At 35.4% G+C, this 24,688-nt stretch overlaps 1 protein-coding gene across 1 annotated transcript in view; it reads left to right on the forward strand.

The window, feature by feature from the left end:
• Positions 1-24,688, forward strand: part of LOC130215059 (whirlin-like) — a 180,725-nt gene that overhangs the window by 152,078 nt on the left and 3,959 nt on the right. Inside the window, exons 5-7 of the mRNA XM_056446946.1 lie at positions 2,831-3,039; positions 6,048-6,084; positions 7,762-7,859. Coding sequence (XP_056302921.1) covers positions 2,831-3,039; positions 6,048-6,084; positions 7,762-7,859 — 344 coding nt within the window. The remainder of the gene's footprint in view (positions 1-2,830; positions 3,040-6,047; positions 6,085-7,761; positions 7,860-24,688) is intronic.

A 24,688-nucleotide genomic window follows, 5' to 3' on the forward strand; every position in this document is an offset into this window, starting at 1 on the left:
GTGGGAGGATGAATGGAGAAGATGAGGAAAGACTGTCTGAGCCATGTATATGGACCACTTTTGTAGCACAGGATTAAACTGAAGCTACAGCATGTGTCAGGTTTTTTTTTTTTCGCCAACTGTTTGGTTTTTCATCTAGTACTGAGAAATGAAGCGACTGAGTTAAGATGTATTGCATTTATAGTAAAAGCAAGACTACATGCCTTGCCATCTAAATTGAATCTTTTGATTTCAGAAACATGCAGAGGACTAAAAACTAAGAAATAAATCCTCTCTGGTTTTTGCTTTATTATTATTTGTTTATTCAAATGTTATTTTTTTTCTTTTCTAGATTATGGGCATGTTGATGTTCAGTGCATTTAAATGATTCGATTTTCAAAACAATATTTTTTATCATAAAAAAAAGCTATCTTCATGTTTAAGGCTCCTTAAAGTTCTTTTATAATCTTTTATGCAGAATATTTTTATTTATGTAGTATATAATGTGTATTGTTAAATTTAATAATATAAAATTAGCTTTTTATGCAAAACGTATTGCTTAAGGGGGCTCATAATATTGACCTTAAAATGTTTTTTAAAAAATTAAACTGCTTTTATTCTAGCTGAAATAAAACAAAAGACTTTCTCCAAAAGAGAAAATATCTTAGGAGAGTTCTTAAATAATCTTTTATGCATAATATTTTTATTTATATAATATATAATATATATTGTTAAAAATTTTATAATATAAAATTAGCTTTTTCCCAGTACTGCCTGGCGGCTGGAAGGGCGTCCGCTGCATAAAACATATGCCGAAATAGTTGCCGGTTCATTCTGCTGTGGTGACCCCTGATAAATAAGGGACTAAGCCGAAGGAAAATGAATGAAATTAGCTTTTTGTTTTTATATTTTAAACATGTCCAGTAGCTGCTTGTATTACTGGTTTAGCTTTAGTAATTTTAGCACTCCTACATGAAGTCATTTATTTTAGTTAACTCTGTTATTTCACTAACTGTTGCCATAGTAACTTTTGATTCATGTAAGTTTTCATATTATATTTTCAGCTGTATTTGAAGTTTTATATTTTCAGCTCTATTGCAGTTTACATTCATCTTTTTAATAAATGCAGCTTGATATTTACATTAATGATTGATTGACAATGTAGATTGTGTCGAAGGAGCTTAACATAGAAGTTCTAGTAAATTGAAACTGTGTCAGTCGAGTTTTCAGAGTTGTTTAATTCAGTGTGGTTTTATTTTCACTGTTGAAAGTCCAAACACTGAAGAGCAAATCCATCAATGCGTAGCTCCACAAGTCCCAAAACCAAGCAACAGTGGTGAGAAACAAACTTCATCAATTGACGAAAGTGAAGGAAAAAAAATCTTGAGAGAACCCAGGCTCAGTTGGGCACGGCCATTTCTCCTCTGGCCAAACTTGTGCAGAGCTGCAGTCTAGTCTTAAAAACCCAGACAGTCTAAGTAAACTAATGAATAAAAAACATACCATCCAAATAAATAAAACACGCATATATACATTCATAAATACATGCATAAAAAACACCTGTACAAAAAAATTCTGAAAATTTGTGCATATTGAAAAAGTACATTGGTCAGATTATTTTTTAATAGAAGTTTCTTAAAGTGCTGTCTATATACAGCGGGGAAAATAAGTATTGAACACATCACAATTTTTCTCAAAAAAACATTTTTAAAGGTGCTGTTGACTTGAAATTTTCACTGGAAGTTGATGGCAACCAAAGAAAACTAAACTAATAAGTTTACAAATTAAGTTATGTGTAATAAAATTAAATGATGCAGGGAAAAAAAATTTTGAACACATGAAGAAAGGGAGGTTTAGAATGGCAGTGAAAGCCCAGACAGCAGCTGAAATCTTAGTTATTCAGCAACCAGTTCTTATTGTAAATGAATATTCTTTGCTTCAGTCCAACATCTACATTAGCAGGATGATAAAGATGAAACCAGAGTGGACATTTCAGCAAGACAATGATCCAAAACACAACCAAGGAAACTCTTAAATGCTTTCAGAGAAAGAAAATCAAGCTGCAGAATGGCCCAGCCAATCACCTGACTTAAATCCAATAGAAAATACAAAATAAAGCTCAAATTTGATAGACGAGACCCACAGAACCATCAAGATTTTTACACACTGTTAAAGTCAGTAAAAAGAAATCATACCTGAGCAATTCATGAGACTTCATTCTCCATATGACAGGCATCTTTAAGCTGCCATCAGCAAAAAAAAAGGCTTTTATATAAAGTATTAAATACATTTTAGCAGTTCAGGACTTTCTCCTTGTGTCATTCCACTGTTATACATGTAACTATAATTTTTTTCCAGATATTTTTTGTTTTTTTTGATATTTATGTTTGTATTGTTTGGGTTTTTACCCAAATCTGGTTTAATTTCATGTCAGTAGCTCCTTAAGAAATATTATTCCCAGGAAAAAACATGACATGTTCAATTCTTATTTTCCCCATTGTATGTTCTCTTAATGTTTGCATTTAAAACATTAGACTACAGTTCATCCATTTCAACACCAACTATTATTTTGCAGCAGGCATATTTTGCAATGGTCTTTTTTTTTGTATTCTCTTCATCAGTTGCTCATGCATATTTATAACGAGTTTGTCTCTGGCTGCTTTCTTTTCTGTCCGTCATCATAATTGACTCTCTGTTTATCTCATCAAAACCTTCCACAAATTTGACCTGATCAAACCACTCTATTCGCCTTCTGGATGTGCAGACCGTCCCGTCCCCAGCCTCACCCCGTCCCGCTCTGCCTCCTCCGGCCCACACACCTTCTCCTGTGTGTCCCCCGTCCTCTTCACAGGTAGGAGATCAGATCTTGGAGGTGAACGGACGGAGTTTCCTCAGCATCCCGCATGATGAGGCCGTACGAGTGCTGAAGTCTTCACACCATCTCATGATGACGGTGAAGGACGTGGGACGGCTGCCGCACACTAGAACCGTAGTGGGAGAAACCAAGTGGATCGCCAGTTCACAGATCTCTGACAGCTCGGCCAGCAGCAGCGTCACTGGGTGAGTGAGAGAAACATCCCATGCCTATGCTTCACCTTAAAGGTATGCATTCGAAGGTTAACTAGGCAAGTAATTAGGCAAGTTATTGTATCTTCTGTAGACAATTAGAAAATATATTGCTTATGGGGGTTAATAATATTGACCTTAAAATAGTTAAAAAAAAAATTTAAACTACTTTTACTCTAGCCGAAATAACAAATAAGACTTTCTCCAGAAGAAAAATATAATAGGAAATACTGTGAGAAATTCCTTGCTCTGTTAAACATCATTTGGGAAATATTTGAGGGAGAAAATGGTGGGTGAAAAGTACTAAAACTGGGCATTCAACATTGAAAATATAGTCCATGAGAGACCTGGGCTTCATTCTTCGTAGCTCGCTTAGTTATTTATGATGATTTTAAAGATCCTGGATCTTTTATTCTTGATAACAGATCTCTGACTAATTTGGTTCTTTAAACAAGTTTGCAAATCAGATTAAGATGTCTGGATGAACTAATCTGAGATGGCTGTGTGTTGTGAAGGACAGATCTATCGATCCTCGAAATAATGATCAGCAATGCAACGATTGGCACGGCACAGCAGCATAATGACATCACCTGATTAATATTCAATTATCCATGTGAGAAAATTATATAAATTTTGGAGTAAATGGTTTGATAAATATGACACCCAATAACTTTCCACATTTGTTTTGAACTTCAGGCTTTACACTTTCATGTGTCAAGAGTATTTAGCAATTTATTTAGTTTTACAGTTAGAGCGGATTTTCTTTATAGTAGCCTATAGGCCTATTCAAGGTTCTTAATAGGTTTAAGGAATAACTGGCTGTATAAATTAATTTTGCATCAAAAAGTATTTTGATATCAGTAAAGATGTCTGCAACTTTTGCGAAGCATCAAATCACCATCATTTTAGCTGTCAAAATGTGCATGACTGCATAAATTATTATTCCTTTAAAAAACAGTTGAATAAGCAATGGGCATGTCTATTATCATACACAAATTGTACTAAAGCTGGTACCTTAAATAGAGCACGTTTGTATCTAAACAATCCATATTAATAAATGTTCTCTGAACCACTTGGGGAGAACCACAGTCTTTGTACTTTTATTTTTGAGTGCAGATTGCATAAGGTTTATATATATATATATTTATATATATATATATATATATATATATATATATATATATATATATATATATACTGCATTGCCCTATATATATATATATATATATATAATATATATATATATATATATATATATATATATATATATATATATATACACACACACACACACACACACACACACTGAAAGAGAAAATATCAGTATTCGGTACATACTTTTAGTATTACCTTTTGCTTGAAAAGACCCGATCTAATCCTGTTTATATGAAATAAGCCTGTTCTCGAGCAGGTTTGAGCTACCAGACCTGTTGCTATGACAATAACTCTCGGATTAGTTTTAAAGAACTAAACGATCATGGATCGTGTCAAATCGTCTATAGCCAAATCCAGCTAATTGATTAATCTACGTTGGAAGAACAAACTCCTGGCACAAAGTGTTTTTTGCTCATTTTTACCCTTACAAAATAAATCCCTTTCACTGCGCCATCTAAGTTTTTTAAGTAAATTCTCATACAATCATTGTACTCAACCTGCAGTTTAAAAAATATAAAAAAAAAATGTTCCCTGGTACTTTAAACACCGCAATCATGTCTTATCAGTGTGCCTTAATGTTGTTTTTTTCTAATCAATACAGGATGAAATGTACTGTACTGTTAAGCCAAAGTAATTTAATTAGGCTTGAGGTGAATCTTCCAGGCTTGGTTTTAATTTACTGTTTAAAGAGATTATACAATAGCTGAGCTTTAATGACTGAATGTTAATTTAATGTTCTGAAAAGCAGCATCTTTGCAAAGCATTTGCAAGTAGAGGACTGTAAATCGTAGAGTCTGTTGATGGGATTATTCCAGACACTGCTGGTTTTTCGTGGGCTGTTTGGAGAGTATAAATGTGTGTGTGTGTGTGTGTGTGTGTGTGTGTGTGTGTGTGTGTGTGTGTGTGTGTGTGTGTGTGTGAGTGTTCAGATCTTCTCTTTAATGGAGGTGGGCTGATCAGGTGAGCCGACGCTCTGCTCTCATGCCAGGGGAAAAATGCAAGGTGGCATTTTATAAAAAAGCTTATTATCCAGCTCGCAGTGGTCGAGGCTGTGAGCTCCAGTCAAAGCCAAGGACAGAACCGGCAGGAGGAAGTGTTTGTACCTGTCAGTTTGAAAATTGACAGCTTGATAAGTTGCAGTTACAGTTTTTCATACTGAAAAGTTGCAGAACTGGCTGTAATAGGAGAGAGATGAAGCTGATGTAGTGGTACAGTGTGTAGGAAATCGGTTGTGTGGAACGATTATTGATTTTTACAGTTCAGTGGTCAATATATAAATAGCATTACAAATATAGATTATTGGAGTAAATTTGACAAGAAAATACTATTTCAGTATTTATGCTTCAAAGCTTAATTTTTAACCTAGTGTTACGTGATTAATTCGTGATTAATTGAGAAGTCTGCAAGTACTTTCTAAATGAAAGTTGCCATTTGGGATGCACCAAAATGGAAATTCTGGACTGAAAACCGAAATTCTGAATGCACTTGGCTTAAATTAAAAACTAAATCCCGAAAATACTTTGTAATAGTTATTTATTATTTTATTAAGTATGTAACATAATTTTGGTTAGAGTTTTAAGTATCTCAGAGAACTCAGTAACTTCAATTATTCTTCCAGAGCCCACTGTCCTTTAATAAAATGGTCATATATTATATTTTAAAAATTAATCTGCAAAAGTCATCTAGACCTGAGTGCTTTAATCTAAAACTAGCTCTTGTGCATGGTTTCATGTGTTCATGGTTTTTGTATGGTTCTGTGTGTGTGTTTGTCTTTGTGAGTGTGTGTGTGGATGTTACAGAGCTTATAATTGTTATTGATTTCTCTATATTTACTCTCTCTCTTTTAGTATCTCTCTGGACCAGGGAGCATCAACGTCAGCAAAGGTGAGCACTTTTGTTTCTATATTTGACCAGGGTCTTCTCACTTGTTTGGGTTCAGCAGTGTTAGAACAGTGGGCGATATTGTGAAGCTGATTTTAAAGAGCCCTCAGCAAATCCTCCTGAGCTTCAGACTGTTTATAGCAGGGGCCTGTTTACCATCGTTATAGTGTTGTTTTGTTCACAAGAACCCATAAAGCTTATTCATAGTATTCAGTACGTTTTTTATAACTTGTAACATGTATCATAAATGCAGCATATTTGTGTTCATTTGGCTTGTCAAGTCATTAAATGTGCAAAAAAATTGAATGAAAATATTTGGAAATATGAGGAAATACACAGTAAATGGTTCATTCTAAACACGTTATTTAAATACTTCACTATTAATACAACGACAAATCAGAAAAAGTTGCGACAGTATAGAAAATGCAAATAAAAAAGAAAGTAGTGATTTCCAAATTTACTTTGACCTGTATTTCATAGCAGATGATATGAACACAAAATATTTCATGTTTTGTCTTGTGAACTTCCCTTCATTTGTAAATATACATCCTTTCCTGTCATTCAGACCTGCAACACATTCCAAAAAAAAGGTTGGGACAGGAGCAATTTAGGGCTACTAATCAGGTAAATTGGTTAAATAATGATTTGATTTGAAACAGGTGATGTCAACAGGTGATTGTAATTGTGATTTGGTACAAAAGCAGCATCCAAGAAAGGTTTAGTCCTTAACGAGCAAAGATGGGCAGAGAATCGCAAGTTTGCCAACAAATGCATGAGAAAATTACTGAAATGTTTAAAAACAATGTTGCTCAAAGAAAGATAGGAAGACATTTGGATATTTGTGTATATAGTGCATAACATGATTAAAGGTGCATAACATGATTAAAAGATTCAAGGAATCTGGAAGAATTTCAGTGCATAAAGGACAAGGGCACAAGCCTAAGCTGAACAAGCGTGATCTCCGATCCCTCAGGCGGCACTGAATCAAGAAGTGATATCACCACATGTGCTCAGGACTACTTTGGCAAACCTTTGTCAAGTACCACAATACGTTGTTGAATCCACAAATGTTGTGCCAAAAAGAAGCCCTATGTTGACAGTGTCCAGAAGCATCATCAGCTTCTCTGGGCTCAGAGGCATCTGGACCATTACACAGTGGAAAGTGTACTGTGGTCATATAAATTAATATAACAGGGATTTTTTTTGGGGGGAGAAGTGTTTGGGAGAAATAGACAGCGTGTGCTCTGGAGCAAAGAAGAAAATTATCCAGACAGTTACCAGTAACAAGTCCAAAAACCAGATTCTGTCATGGTACGCCGGCAGCTAGCTCTCTGCAACTCTCACATGGTAGACCACTGAAGCTAAGCAGGACTGCGCCCGGTCAGTACCTGGATGGGAGACCACATGGGAAAGCCAGGTTGCTGTTGGAAGTGGCATTAGTGAGGCCAGCAGGGGGTGCTCAACCTGCAGTCTGTGTGGGTCCTAACGCCCCACTATTGTGAAAGGGACTCTAAACAGCTCAGTGAGTGACCCTGTGATCATCAAAAATCCCAGGATGTCCTTCAAAATAAGTGTAGGGGTTTAACCCCGGCATCCTGGCCAAATTTGCCCACTGGCATCTATCTAACCATCCCCATATCATAATTGGTTTCATCACTCTGTCTCCTCACCACCAATCAGCTGGTGAATGGTGTGCGGCCTGGCACAATATGGCTTTTGTCGCATCATCCAGGTGGATGCTGCACACTGGTGGTGGAAGAGGAGATCCCCCCAACTGTGTAAAGTGCTTTGAATGTCTAGAAAAGCTCTATAAATACATCAGCTATTTTTTATTATTATGGTATGGGGGTTGTATCACTGCCCTTGTATCACTGATAACTTGCACGTCTGTGATGGCACCATTAATGCTAAACAGAACATAGAGATTTTGGAGCACAATATGCTGCCGCCTTTTCCAGGGACACCCATGCATATTTCAACAAGACAATGCAAAACCACATTCTGCACACATTACAAAGTCCTGGCGGCGGAGGAAGAGGATACAGGTACTTGACTGATTTGGCTGCAGTCCTGACCTGTCTCCAATAGATAATGTGTGGTGCATTTTTGAAGTGCAAAATGCGACAACGAAGACCCCGTCCTATTGCTTACCTTCAGACTTGTTTGCAGGAAGAATGGGATAAAATTTCACATGAAACACTTTAACACTTGGTATCTTCAGTCCCTAAACATATTTTAAGTGTTGTAAAAAGGAATGGCAACATTACAAAGTGGTAATTGCTTTACTGTTCCAACTTTTTTTGAAATGTGTTGCAAGAACCAAAATTGAAATACATGTTATTTTGAAAAATAAATAAATAAATAAATAGTTATAAAGAATGTTAAATGTTTACAATGTTTTAGTTGTGTTGCCATTTTAATCATATTTTTAAAGTGTCATTACTTTAATATTTTTTGTACCTCAAGACAAACTAAATGAATCATTATTTTGTATTTGTTTTGTTTTGTTTTTCTGTTTTGTATTTTCTTTTTCTTTTTTTGTCATATAAGCTATGTTGCCTATAATAACCCTTTTGATGAGCACCAGAGTTAATCAGAGCATATTCCTGATATTATATTCTAGATTCTTAAGAAAAGACACGTAGACAAAAGGCCTCACAGGACAAAAAACACAATCAGATGCCTCCAGGATCTTTTCTCAAGGTCTATTTATGTTCAAAGAGCCTCCTTTCTGTCCTCCACGCTGAATATATGTATTGTGATTATGCTAATAACTCATAGTCAGCGATTAAGCAGCATAATAGATCAGACTGGTGTATCTGCATAGCTTTGATTACCTGAAGAACCGGTCATTGTGTTCTTGTTCAGTGTTAGCCAAACTCAGGAAAAAAAGCCATCAGAATAACTGTTTCTAGCTGGACAATCACACACCTGCACTACAGATACAGTGAGGAGAATTACAAAAAATAATAATAATTTTGTTATTGGTAAAGGCTTTAATCTCTCTGTCTATACGACATTTAACCTGATCTCTGCTCCACAAAACACACATCACAGCATTTATGTGTTTGTAGAGAGAGTGTAAATGGTTATTATTATTTTTATTCGTTTTTCTTGGTGTTTTTAAAAATTATAAAGATGGATACAACAACAACAACAACAAAAAAACAAGAGAAAATAAAGGACACATTTCTACAATTGTTTATAATTGTGGCAGTTTAAAAAAATCCTTTTTTTACCAAGTATAGTTACTTGTGAAAGAAAGAAAGAAAGAAAGAAAGAAAGAAAGAAAGAAAGAAAGAAAGAAAGAAAGAAAGAAAGAAAGAAAGAAAGAAAGAAAGAAAGAAAGAAAGAAAGAAAGAAAGAAAGAAGAAGAAAGAAAGAAAGAAAGAAAGAAAGAAAGAAAGAAAGAAAGAAAGAAAGAAAGAAAGATTTTCCCAGTGATGTGTTGCAGCTGGAAGGGCATCCACTGCGTAAAACATGTGCTGGATAAGTTGGCGGTTCATTTCGCTGTGGTGGCCCCGAATTAATAAAGGGACTAAGCCGAAAAGAAAATGAACGATTGAATGAATTAATAAATAAATAAATAGGAAGAAAATAAGAACATAATGTAAAGTGGAATTTGGGAACATGTTAAAATTATCAAATAAAATCAAATTTTGTTTTGTTCAATAGGAGGATTTTTTTTAATAATATGAGAGATTGTATTGGTTAAATGGTTTAAAATGTCTTTTATGTCTTTAATTTTTTATATTTTTTGGATTTTTCTTTCTGTTTTAAAATATTTGCTCGGTGAGTTAAAAAATTCTGCTAGACATATCAGTCATAATAGAGTTAACTTGTTAAAAAAACGTTCAGCAGTAGGACCACGCCTTACTTTGCCTTCTTAACCAATCACCTACTCTCTCAAACTGATTTAGGGCAGACCAGCCCTAGCACTGTCCATCTCGTTTTCTAGAACCCACCCTGCCTCCCTCTATTTCCTTGCTTCCCATTAACAATCCTTATAACCCTCTCCTCTCTCCTAGGTTGAATCAGGAAGGTTCTAATCACTCTAACAAAATATTACAGAGACGGTATCCCCACTCTGAGTCTCTGGGCGTCATCATAGGATGCCCGATCATTGTTCATTACTTATCCTCTTCTATTCCCTTTCATCCTATGGTCCCCATACCACCTCTTTTCATCTCTACAATAAAGTTTAGCTTAAAGCTTGGCCTGGCCCATGCTGGTGAACTCTCTTTTAGAGAGATAAAATATCAGTCACGGTGAAGTCAACAATTATAATATAATATAATATAATATAATATAATATAATATAATATAATATAATATAATATAATATAATATAATATAATATAATATAATATAATATAATATAATATGAAGATATTTTTTTCTTTACACAAGAACTCAATAAACACAACAAAAAGTGTTTAGTGGTTAAAACAAAAACAGAATCTTCATTTTTGAGTGAACTTTACAGTATACAGTGAATAAAACAATCATGAAAACAGTTCACGTAACAGGAATAACTTTTATGCAAAATGACAAAATGTGGATAGAAGAAGGTGCAGGACATAATAAGACAGAAGCAGTGTAAGTGACGAGCGAAATAAAAGCATCAAGGTGACCCAGCAGATGAACAGGGTTTTACAAGGTCTCCTATGTAAGCCGGGGTTTATGCACAAAACAACTGGCTGCAATAAAGCCTGAGCACTAACTTATTACGACGGGGCTGATGATTGCGTACAGTGGGAATGACAGGCTAAAGGACGCAGGCAGATGTAGTGTCGGAGGGCTCTGAGCTTTACTCACTTTGTATTCCAGAGAGTCACAGCTGCATGATGCTTTGGAGGACTTTGATCAGTTACATACATCTGTTTTTTGCACCAACGCCACAGTCCGCGATAAATCACGGCATGTATGCAGATATACGTCTGTGATTGAATGAGAACACATGAGTTATAATTCCTCACATTTATTTATATAGTGTTTTTTTTTTGGGCTGCGCAATACAGTTGAAGTCCCCCCCCCCCCCCCCCCCCCCTGTATTTAGCCCCCATAATTTCTGTTTAAATGTAAGAAGATTTTATTGTTTTAAAATAACTCATGATTTGTTTAGTCATTGCAATGTTTAACCATAAACATAATTTATATCTGTTTTATCATTTAAATTTGCAAGTAAAGCAGGGGTTCCCAAACTTTTCAGCCCGCGACCTCCAAAATAACAAAGTCGCGATCCCCACATTCCTCTGAGGTGGGTATAAATATACAAATGTTGCAGACACCAGCATTTTGACAACACAAAAAAGTGTAACAGTCTAACAACCATAGGCTCATACATCATACATCATTTATATAGTTATTTATTAATTTGTTTAATTTACTATTAATCTCACCTAATGAGACTGGTGGGCACAATGTTTTCAGCACAAGTAAATTTTTGGTTTAATTTTGGAGACCGCCACTTGGAGATCATCCTCAAAGTTCAGTTTTACTTTATTTTTAATGTAGTTGATTGCCATAAAGGTGTCAGAAAGCTTAACCTGGTGCTATAAAATCTGCTAAAGCTGACACTAGTGCTGTGTTGTTAATCTAATGTGAACAAAACTATCCTATGAAAAAAAAAAAAAAAAAAAAAATATATATATATATATATATATATATATATATATATGTATATATATATATCGAAAAAAAAGAAGCTTAAAGAAGCTAAACTTAACATATACTGTAAACGTATCCCTTAATTATGATTGGCTGATTGGAATGCTGTTCCAGGATCAACATAGGTCAAATGCATGTCTTCGTTTGTGTTCGACAGAAAAATGAAATGCATATTAGTATGGAAGCACTTGAGGGTGAGTAAATTGTAATTTTGGGTGAACTGTCTTACCTTCAAGTTGTTGCAAATCTGTTTAGGATTTATTTTTGCAACAGTAATATGTGATCTTGGATTGGTGAGTTTTAGGTCAGAATTCTGATCTAAGTTGGATCAAATAAATCTGTTTTACTCTGTACATTTGCAGATCTTAATCCGTTCACACTAAAGGAAAACTAATATGACCTCTTTAATGATATTTTTGTGGTTGTGTAACAAATCATTTTTTAGTCTTTCAGCCGCTGAGAAGATTTGCCTGCAGAACGATTCAAGCGTGTAAACTGATAATCACATAAATGCCTCATTATGTTTTCATCAGTATACGTTTAAAGCTCCCCGCAAACACTTAATAATTGGAAATGTAATTGAACAATGCTCAGGGAGGGTGGATTTGATTGATTGTAGGTGAGGCGGGAGCGAGCTAAACTTGCGTAAAGGGCAAACAATGAAAATGACGATATTATTACTTTTCAGAAACTTTCCAAACTGCAGAATAAACCAAACTCTGTTTAAATCAGTTTGCGTGTACTGCAGTAGGCACTCGTTTCTGATTCAGGTGTTTGACAGGGAGCTCACGTCTGGATGTATTTTACCGCTTTCCGCCTAGTTTAACACACACAAAACCGAAAACGAGTCAAACAATGATATGAGGTCACAGCTGCGATCTTTCTCAGTCATAGGAGAGAACCTGACAAATTCTCTCCCTTCTGCAGTATTACAGTTGTTCCGCCTCAGAAGTTTTCTGTATAGTTTTTTGCTTATTTGCGGGCCAGAATTCCTCGCTGTGTGACCTTGTTGATTCTTCGCTGAGTAAGGCACTTATTTCCATCGCCTGATGTGAAATCTCTGTTTATTCCCAGCGAGGCTCGTGTTGTTTGACGCCAATCCCTGTTTGCCAACTCATTGCGGCTTAAATCCATTTCAGCAGCCCTCGTTTTGAAGTTAATTGAATTCTCCAAATTGACATTGGCCTTTTAAAATAAGAACTACGGTGGCCCTCGGGGGCTCAGCTCAACAGCATTAGCAAACAACACACAAATAAAGTAAACAAAGCACTATAAAGCACAAAAACATTTTTTAAATAACTTTTAATTGTTATTTATATATAAAACTGTGTATTTTTTTTATTCAAGGTCTGATTACATTTCTTCAAAATTTCAAATTAAAATATTGTAATTTAGACTTTCTTTTTTTCAGAAAATTACAATTGGTTTTAATATTGTAAATGTTTTGTGTTTGTTGTGATTGAAAATCATGTTCATCCATCAAAAATAGAGATTTTTTCTGAAGTTAAACATTGAATTTTGTAGTTTAAAACCTAATACAAACATAATCGAAAAACAGTTATATTTACAACAAATAAATCTTGACTTAGTTGATTATTTGGTATCAGAAGTGGCTTATATGAAAGGCAAAGGTCTCTAGATTACACTTATTTTACCAATATTAAATATGATGATGCCTCGATTTTTAATTATTTAATTAGGACAGTAAGGTCTGACTTTGCTGAGACAAAAGTCTTGTCCTTTATCAGAAATAATATACAGTATAGAATATAAAGTCATGGTGCAGTGGAAAAAAATGAATATTGTGTATGACTCCTATGAGCTTGAAGATCTGCGTCCATACATCTCTGCAATGACTCAAATAACTGATTAATAAAGTCATCTGGAATGGCAAAGAAAGCGTTCTTGCAGGACTCTGAGTTCATCAAGATTTTTTGGATTCATCTTCAATGCCTCCTCCATCTTACCCCAGACATGCTCAATAATGTTCATGTCAGGTAACTGGCTGGCCAATTCTGGAGCACTTTGGCCTTCTTTGCTTTCAGGAACTTTGATGTGGAGGCTGAAGTATGAGGCTGTGTTTACACCAGACCCAGTACGCGTTGATAAATTGCATTATTTGCATGTAAATAAACACGTGAACATTTTAAGTTTACTCGCTTCATTCGCGCATCAAATTCACTTCACAACAGATGCGGATTCGCATCATGAGTAGGGCTTCAAGTTATTATTTGTTGTTCTTACAACTGGGATCGATGATACAACTTTTGTCAGTATATATTAGTTTTATTCAATAAAGATCTGTCGGCGACAAAAGCCTAGTGTTACTGTGCGGCGACATATAGTACAGACGTGCTCACAGCAACCTGAGTTTGATTCCCAGCTTGAGGTCCTTTGCTGATCCTTCCCCTCTCTCTGCTCCCAATGCTTTCCTGTCTGAAATCTCTACTTTCCTATCATAATAAAGATGAAAATCCCTAAAAAATAATTATTAAAAAAAGATCTGATGTCATTTCTTCAATTTTTTATATAAAAGTCCTGTAATATTATTTTTCTTTAGGTTTTTAAAAGGTTTTCTAAAGAGTTTTAATCATTGTTTTTATTAGTTGTGGTTGGAAATCATGTTTATTTATCAAAAAACAGATTTCTCCTGATGTTGAACATTGTATTTTCTTTTTTTTAAACTTCATACAAGCATACCTGATTGATTATGATTGTTATTATGTAACTTAATTCCTTATATGTATTGCTAAATAGTGTCTGAATGCTGTAAAGTGGTAATGGAAAAGATGTTTTATATATTATTTTTATATATTTAATACACTTTATAAGTGTATTTCTGATTTGAGACTTCCAAACTTCCCCCTGCTCTCACAGGCTGTTGATATGTTTGGTTTGGTGTGTATATAAGAACGCTTGCTTATCTCTGAGAGCTTATCTCCGTTGTGCCTTTAGGACATCTATTGACTGCTCCAGTCTGCCACTGTTCTATAAAGAGCTATAACATCTATCATCTCTTTGGGAGAGACGTGCTCTCCGAAGCGCAGGACTTAATGTAGCTCAGGAGGGAGGAAATGAAGCTCCAATTTCGACACGGACCATCGTCAGCCTGGGACAGCAGTATAGTCTGAGATCTGATGCCAATGTCGTCTGTTAGCATATTAAAACTCTGATAATGAGACAGATAGAGCTGTAACTCCACAGCAGCTCCCTAACCCAAACATTTGTCATTTTAATTAACGTCTAAAGCAAGGTGACACCAATCTTGATCATCTAATTATTCAATTTATTGCTCAATGGCCTTATGTTTTAGTAGTTAGAAGTAATGTGACAGCGATAGGGAGATTAATTTGTTTTCACTTCATTTTGATGGAGCAGAATGACTTTAAAGCACAATGCTGAGGTTTTGGTGCTCTGGCTTTTCTCATTCTCTATGTAATGAATTTGATAATGAGGAGCTTCACCTATCGGTCTTTCTCTCTATCTTTCGCTCTGTGATTGGATTATCCAGTCATTTGTTCATTTATTCATCCATCTATCCAGTATTCAGTAGTTTGTTCAGTACATTGCTCAATGTTTTAATTTATTTGTGTTATCCATCCATTGTTTGTTTGTTTTTTCCTATCTATTGTATCTATCCATCATTTGTCTGCTTTATCCATCTATCCTTCCATCTGTGCATTGCTTGTTTGTTCAATTCACCTTTCTATCCATCCATCCATCCATCCTTAATCAAGATTTTATTTCATTCATTCATGTCAATTCTATTAACCCATCCATCCATCTATCCATACACCCTTCATTTGTTTGTTTGTTCTATCCACCCACCCATTCATCCTCTGTTCATTCTATCCATCTGTCCATCTAACCTTTCATCATTTGTTTATTCTATTAGTCCACTTGTTGTTTGTTTGTTCCATTTTTCCATCTATTTGTTGTCGGATCTGTCTCCATCTGTTCTTTTTCTTATTGTTCCATCCTTCCATCCATCCTTCCATGATTTGTCTAAGATTCTATCCATCCATCCATGATTTATCCAAGATTCTATTAATTTATCCATCCATCCATTCCTCCGTGTATCTATCTATCCATCCATCCATCCATCCATGATTTGTCCAATATTCTATTCATCCATCCATCCATGATTTGTCCAAGATTCTATTCATTTGTCCATCCATCCGTTTGTTCATTTATTTGTTTTAACCATCCATTGTTTGTTTTTTTCCTGTCTACTGTATCTATCCATCATTTGTTTCCTCTATCCATCTATTCTTCCATCTGTGCATTGTTTGTTTGTTCCATTCACCCATCTATCCCATCTATCATCCATTCATCCATTATCCCTAATCCAGATTTTATTCTATTCATTCATGTCAATTCTATCTATTAATCAATCCATCTATCCAAATATCCATCATTTGTTTGTTTGTTCCATCCACCCACCCACCCATCCATCAATTGTTCATTCTATCTATCTGTAGCCTCACCATTTGTTTATTCTGTCAGTCAATCTGTAGTTTCGTGGATCTTTTCTTGTTCTTATTATTCCTTCCATCCATCCATCCATGATTAGTCCAAAATTCTATTAACTTATCTATCCATCCATTTATCCATTCATCTATCCATCCATCCGTCTATATATCCGTTCATCCATCCATGATTTGTCCAAGATTCTATTCATTTGTCCATCCTTCCGTCCACCTCTCTATCCATTCATCATTCATTCATTAGTTTGTTTATTTGTTTTATCCATTCATTGTTTGTTTATTCCTGTCTACAGTATCTACCCATTATTTGTTTGCTCTATCCATCCATCCTACCATATGTGCATTGCTTATTTGTTCCATTCAGCCATCTATCCATCCATCCATCATCCTTGATCCTGAGTTTATTCTATTTTATTATTTTCTATTCCAAGATTCTTTTAATTTATCCATCCATTCATCCATTCATCTATCCATCCATCCGTCTATATATCCATCCATCCGTCTATTTATCCATCCATCCATCCATCCATCCATCCACCCATCCATTCATGATTTGTCCAAGATTCTTTTCATTTGTCCATCCATCCATCATTTATTAGTTTGTTCATTAATTTGTTTTATCCATCATTGTTTGTTTTTTTCCTGCAATTTAAAAAAAGTTCACTCAAATTTGTAAGGCAACAAACTTCAGGACATTTTTGAGTTGCAGTAATTGGGTTGAAAGTTGAGTCAAGTCAAAGATGTCCTGAAGTTTCTTTCCTTAATTATGTCTACTGTATCTATCCATCATTTGTCTGCTCTGTCATCCATTCTTCTATCTGTGCATTGTTTGTTTTCTTCCATTCACCCATCTATCATTCATCTACCTATCCATCCATCCATCATCCTTAAACCAAATTTGATTCTATTCATTCATCACTCTGTCAATTCAATAATTCTATTATTCTATTAATCCATCCATCTATCCATCCAAATATCCATCATTTGTTTGTTTGTTCCATCCACCCACCCAATCATCCGTTGTTTATTCTATCCATCTGTCCACCTAGCCTTTCATCATTTGTTTATTCTGTCAGTCCATCTGTTGTTTCTTGGATCCATTCTTCCATCTATTTGTTGTCAGATCTATGCCTCCATCTGTTCTTGTCCTTATTGTTCCCTCCATCCATTCATGATTTGTCCAAGATTCTATTAATTTGTCTGTCCCTCCATCCATCCATGATTTGTCCAAGATTATATTAATTTTTCCTTCCATTCATCCATGGTTTGTCCAAGATTTTAATCATTTGTCTTTCTGTCTATCCATCCATCCATCCATGTTTGATTTGTCTAACATTCTATAAATTTGTCTTTCAATCCCTCCCTCCATCCATCCATGTATGATTTGTCCAAGATTCTAATAATTTGTTTTTCTATCCATCCATCCATCCATGATTTGTCCAAGATTATATTCATTTTTCCTTCCATTCATCCATGGTTTGTCCAAGATGTTAATCATTTGTCTTTCTATCCATCCATCCATCCATCCATGTTTGATTTGTCTAACATTCTATAAATTTGTCTTTCAATCCCTCCCTCCCTCCCTCCCTCCCTCCATCAATCCATGTATGATTTGTCCAAGATTCTATTAATTTGTCTTTCCATCCATCCATCCATCCATCCATCCATCCATCCATCCATCCATGCATAATTTGTCCAAGATTCTATCCATTCATACATCCATTAAATACATCCATCCTCCCCTCCATTATCTGGCCAAGATTGTATCAATCCATTCATAATTTGTGCAAGATTCTATTAATTTATCCATCCATCCTTTCATACTTTCATCTATCCATTCATCTTTCCATATATCCATCTATCCATGATTTGTCTCAGATTCTATTAATTTGTCTTTCCATCCATCCATCCATCCATCCATCCATCTATCCATCCATCATCTATGATTTGTCCAAGATTGTATTAATTTGTCCTTTTATCCATCCATCTTTCCATCCATCCATGATTGTCCAAGATTCCATCCATCCATCCATCATCCATGATTTGTTCAAGATTCTATTAATTTGTCTTTCTATCCATCCATCCGTCTATGCATGATTTGTTCAAGTCAAGATTCTATTCATCCATCCATCCATGATTTGTCCAAGATTATATTTATTTTTCCTTCCATTCATCCATGGTTTGTCCAAGATTTTAATCATTTGTCATTCTATCTATCCATCCATCCATCCATCCATCCATCCATCCATCCATCCATGTTTGATTTGTCTAACATTCTATAAATTTGTCTTTCAATCCCTTTCTCCCTCCCTCCCTCCCTCCCTCCATCCATGTATGATTTGTCCAAGATTCTATTAATTTGTCTTTCTATCCATCCATCCATCCATCCATGCATAATTTGTCCAAGATTCTATCCATTCATACATCCATTAAATACATCCATGCTCCCCTCCATTATCTGGCCAAGATTGTATCAATCCATTCATAATTTGTGCAAGATTCTATTAATTTATCCATCCATCCTTTCATACTTTCATCTATCCATTCATCTTTCCATATCCATCTATCTATGATTTGTCTCAGATTCTATTAATTTGTCTTTTCATCCATCCATCCATCGATCCATCCATCCATCTATGATTTGTCCAAGATTGTATTAATTTGTCCTTTTATCCATCCATCTTTCCATCCATCCATGATTTGTCCAAGATTCCATCCATCTTTCCATCCATCCATGATTTGTCCAAGATTCCATCCATCTTTCCATCCATCCATGAGATGTCCAAGATTCCTTTCATCCATCCATCATCCATGATTTGTTCAAGATTCTATAAATTTGTCTTTCTATCCATCCATCCGTCTATGCATGATTTGTTCAAGTCAAGATTCTATTCATCCATCCATCCATGATTTGTCCAAGATTATATTTATTTTTCCTTCCATTCATCCATGGTTTGTCCAAGATTTTAATCATTTGTCATTCTATCTATCCATCCATCCATCCATGTTTGATTTGTCTAACATTCTATAAATTTGTCTTTCAATCCCTTTCTCCCTCCCTCCCTCCCTCCCTCCATCCATGTATGATTTGTCCAAGATTCTATTAATTTGTCTTTCTATCCATCCATCCATCCATCCATGCATAATTTGTCCAAGATTCTATCCATTCATACATCCATTAAATACATCCATGCTCCCCTCCATTATCTGGCCAAGATTGTATCAATCTATTCATAATTTGTGCAAGATTCTATTAATTTATCCATCCATCCTTTCATACTTTCATCTATCCATTCATCTTTCCATATCCATCTATCTATGATTTGTCTCAGATTCTATTAATTTGTCTTTTCATCCATCCATCCATCTATCCATCCATCCATCTATGATTTGTCCAAGATTGTATTAATTTGTCCTTTTATCCATCCATCTTTCCATCCATCCATGATTTGTCCAAGATTCCATCCATCTTTCCATCCATCCATGATTTGTCCAAGATTCCATCCATCTTTCCATCCATCCATGATTTGTCCAAGATTCCATCCATCTTTCCATCCATCCATGATTTGTCCAAGATTCCTTTCATCCATCCATCATCCATGATTTGTTCAAGATTCTATAAATTTGTCTTTCTATCCATCCATCCGTCTATGCATGATTTGTTCAAGTCAAGATTCTATTCATCCATCCATCCATCCATGATTTGTCCAAGATTTTATTTATTTGTCTATCTATCCATCCATTCATTTATCAATTCATCCATATATTCATCCATCTATGATTTGTCCAAGATTCTATTAATTTGTCTAGCTGTCTGTTCATCCATGATTTGGCCATGAATCTTTCCATCCGTCCGTGCATGATTGGTCTAAATTTCTTTCCATTTATCTTTCCATTTATACATTGTTTTTCCATTTGTTAGTGTGATATCCAGCTGTCTGATTTTGAATATAATAATAATTAATATAATAATAATAATAATAATAATAACAATTATTATTATTATTATTATTAATTTATATTAATTGAATTAATAAATATTTGCACAGTTTGTGACTGTGTTGATTGTTATTATTTATTATGTGAATTACTGCTCTGTCACTGCTTCACTTGACAAAGTTCTTTATACTTGACTTTGACTTTGCCCCAGTGCTAAAAGGACAAGCATGCATTTTCTTTTCTCATTTTTATGTGTGTACTCCTTTTTATTTAAGAGAAAGTGCCTTTCTGTTCTTTTTAGAGGCGAGTTATCTCAAGTTCCTTTTAGATAACGCTCAATCTAGGGCTAAATTGTCTCATTCAGGCCCTATTCAAATTCTCCGGGGTGCGATGTGTGAAGGCACGGCTGGAGTTTCTGCTCTCTCTGTGCCACACAATACTGAAAAGTTCTGGCAGACAATATACTTGTCCTGATTGAGCTGTCTTAAAGTTATGATATTGATCAGCAATTATGTGTTCCTGTGATTAAAGAGGCTGTCGGTCCCGTGATGTCATAATGGCTAACCACGGAGGTTGTAACACCACAGATGCAGCGTAATCGATCCTGTCTTGGCCGCTATCATTCTTTAAGTATTATAAAGCCACACATTTTTCTTGCTCGTTATATTGATCATCTTTTGTTGGAGAGATTCTGCTGGAGCTTTGCTTTTCGTAATTGAGCGGCAGTGCTGATGTTCAAGATTGCTGTGCAGAGCAGCTTTTGAACCTTTCAAGTTTAAACTAGACTGAGACACTTGTATCTGTCTCATCCGAGGAAGTGTGATAGCTGCAATCTGTACAGTGCTGTTCAGAAGTTAGAGAACAGATTTTTAAAATGCAGGCATGCATTATATTGATCAAAAGTAAAAGAATGGAGTGTTTAGATATAGAAAAATAGCAATAATAAACTTTGTATTCGCGGCATAATGGCTCAGTGGTTAGCACTGATGCCTCACAGCAAGAAGGTCGCTGATTCAAATCCCAGCTGGGCCAGTAGGTATGTTCTCCCTGTGTTGGTGCGAGTTTCCTCCGGGTGATCTAGTTTCCCCCACAGTCAAAAGACATGCGCTATAGGTGAATTGAATTAAACTAAATTGGCCGTAGTGTATGTATGTGAATGAGTGTGTATAGATGTTTGCTAGTACTGGGTTGCAGGTGGAAAGGCATCTGATGCGTAAAACATATGCTGGAATAGTCAGTGGTTCATTCCGCTGTGGCGACCCCTGATAAATCCGAGATTAATCCGAAAGAAAAATGAATGAATAATAATCTCTGCATTCATCAAATGATCCTGAAGAAAACTGCATCAATTTTCCACAAAAAGATTAAGTAGGACATAAGCAATGAAATCAAAATGAACTAAGAGATGTATAAATATGCATAAATACTATATAAATATGAAAGCTTTATGTTCTGCTTGTCTGTGTGAATGAATGGTGTGGTTTCATTTTGTTGAAGACAGCTTAATAAACTGCAAGAAATACAAAATTTATGTCATGGTTTTGGTGTAGTGGGATACTTTTTCTTCTGGACCTAACTGTCTTTCAAATGAAAAGTAAAAAAAAATGTAACACTAAACTATAAACTTCAAATTTAAGCATTGTTTTGAATTGTAATTTGATTGATAAAAGTTGAAGAAGATCCAACTATAGTCCTGCCTAGTGACTAAAAAGTTATCAGCATTATGGTAAAAAACTGTACATTCTAGTCAAACCATTCTTTTGCAATCGTATGCCAAAAACAGAAATAAGAAATAATCCTAGTGATGGGTTGCAGGTGGAAGGGCATCCGCTGTGTAAAACATATGCTGGATAAGTTGGTGGTTCATTCTGCTGTGGTAACCCCAGATTATTAAAGAGATCAAGCCGAAAAAGAAAATGAATGAATGAATAACAATTAACTTGGGCGACACAGTGGCTCAGTGGTTAGCACTGTCACCTCACAACAAGAAGGTTGCTGGTATGATTCCCAGCTGAGTCAGTTGGCATTTCTGTGTGGAGTTTGCATGTTTCCCCCCACTCTATAAAACCCAACAGTCAACTTTATCAAATGAAATGAGTGTAGTTAACTCAGAGAATTGACTGAAAATTAATTCTACTCATTTGAAAAGAGTTTTGAACTCAGTGTTAAAGTTAATGAGTTAATTTAATACTTCATTACTTCAACTTAAATGGAGTAAGTTCACAGTACTCGTATAGATATTTTTTTTGAACTCAAATTTACTATGATCTTCTATGTGAAGCTGCTTTGACACAATTTACATTGTAAAAGCGCTATACAAATAGAGGTGAATTAAATTGAATTGAATAAGCTGGCGTTTCATTCCGCTGTGGCGACCCCTGATGAATAAAGGGACTAAGCCGAACGAAAATTTTTGAATGAATGACAATTAAGTTTTTCCAAAAAATCTCAAGACTTGTGTTGTTTGAGTGAATTTTAAATAAGTAGTTTTAACAAATAACATATTTGAATTTATGGTTTTTTAATAATTTTCCTTGAAATAAACTCAAATATCTCATTTTTGAAATTGCTTAGATGCATTTTGCCTTGCTTTTAGCTCATTATTCTGTTCTTGCCCTTAATTCAACAATATTATTATTTTTAATCAAATCAATGCACCCTTGGTGAACATATAGGCTTCTTTTAAACACATTTAAAAAATGTTAATGCCCCCAAACTTAAAAAAAAAAAAAACTTCTAGTTTGTTTCGGTCTGGCACTGATCTAAGGTCTCACTATTTTATCCCAGCAGCAGTAATTGGTCTCTGGATTGTTTGAGAAACAGTTTGTTCTCCAAGTGAGAAGAAATTTGAGTTCATCAGTAAAGTGACCTAACCGAGGGAATCTGTGAAATCCCTGGATTTTCAGAATACAGTGAAGAGAAAAAGGAAATAAAGTAAATGGCTGGCATAAATCATAGCTTAGAGTTACTCTCTTGGACTCTCTTGGTGAGAGTAATACATTAGGTGGGACAGGACATTATTTTATTCATTTATTCAGCCAAGTGTACTGTAAAACTTCCAAAAAAAATGTATTCTGTTTAATAATGTTCTACCATATTTGTTCACTTTGCCAATTTTGTTCTTAATCTCATTTTTTTCTTAATTTTTTACCCTGGCTTTGAACAGCAACCTTACACTCCCTATTCTTCAATGTCCAGTAAAGAACATTAGCCTCATGGGTCAAACCAGTCTGGGAATTGTCCTCTGAAAAACTGAAAATAAATGGTCTGTATGTGCTGAAATGTATTAGTTCCTCTTAAAGTGCACTACATTTGAACTCATAGCAGCATTTGCACAGAACATGCTTTGTTATAAAGAGGAAAGACAGCGATAGTTGAGGAAGGATCAGCATTCACTCACCTCCCCCACCGTCTCCGTCTGTATTGATCCAGCTCAGTTCAAAGACTCGTGTCTTTTGACGGTTTGATAACATAGATACTTGCACTGCTTGACTGCACCCGAAAACCAGACAAGCAGCAAATATGCATCTTCACACAACACGACTGTCAATAGACTGTTCAAGCAGACATAACTAGACAAAATCAAACATGTAATACACAAACAATAGTGGTAGTAAAAAAAAACTAAGGACCTTTTTCTTTTTTAGATTGGTTACCTAGACAGTATGTTTCTTTTGCATTATTGCAAATATGTGTTTCCTAGAGCAGTGTTTCTCAACCATGTTCCTGGAGGACCACCATCTCTGCACATTTTCCATGTCTCCTTAACCAAATACACCTGATTCAGATCATCAGCTCATTAGCAGAGACCGATAGACCTGTAATGGGTGTGACATACAAAGGAGACATCCGAAACATGCAGTGTCGGTGGTCCTCCTGTAACATGGTTGAAAAACACTGTTGTTGAAATCAATTAAACATGTATGGCCTTTAAAAAATCCTATTTATAACTTATACATTATACATATGTAACTCCCTGTAGCAGTTCTAACTCAAGTGGAGCTGGGTTGGACCAGGGTCTCTGAAAACGCGCTGCAGCTTAACAGTGTAAAATGATGTGGAGCATTTAAACCGATGAGGAGCAAGCTTATTGGTTGCTGAGGTGGCAGCAACCATTCCCATGCACCACGTACAGTACTTAATGTCGCAGGAGCAGATCATATTTATAACTGGTAAACTGTGATAATTTCTGTACCAGAGGTTTCCAGTTTGAGAAAGCCATTTCTGTCATGAACACTTTTGGGATTTAGTATGGTAATAAATGTGTATATGCCAATGTTGATGAATTTGGTCTTGGTGGTATAGAGCTGCTCCTGCTGCTTTCATTATTATTGCAGAGCAAGTGCCGAGACCTGCTACTGCCGTATATACAAGACATGCCATCTGAGAATATAATTCGCTGCTGCTGCAACATAATACATATGTAACCGCATGTAGCAGATCTAACCCAAGTGGAGCTGGGGTGGAGGAGGGTCTCTGAAAACAGGCTGCAGCTTAACAGCGGTAAAATG

The sequence above is a fragment of the Danio aesculapii genome, chromosome 21 (genome assembly GCF_903798145.1).
Source record: "Danio aesculapii chromosome 21, fDanAes4.1, whole genome shotgun sequence".
Classification (NCBI taxonomy): domain Eukaryota; kingdom Metazoa; phylum Chordata; class Actinopteri; order Cypriniformes; family Danionidae; genus Danio; species Danio aesculapii.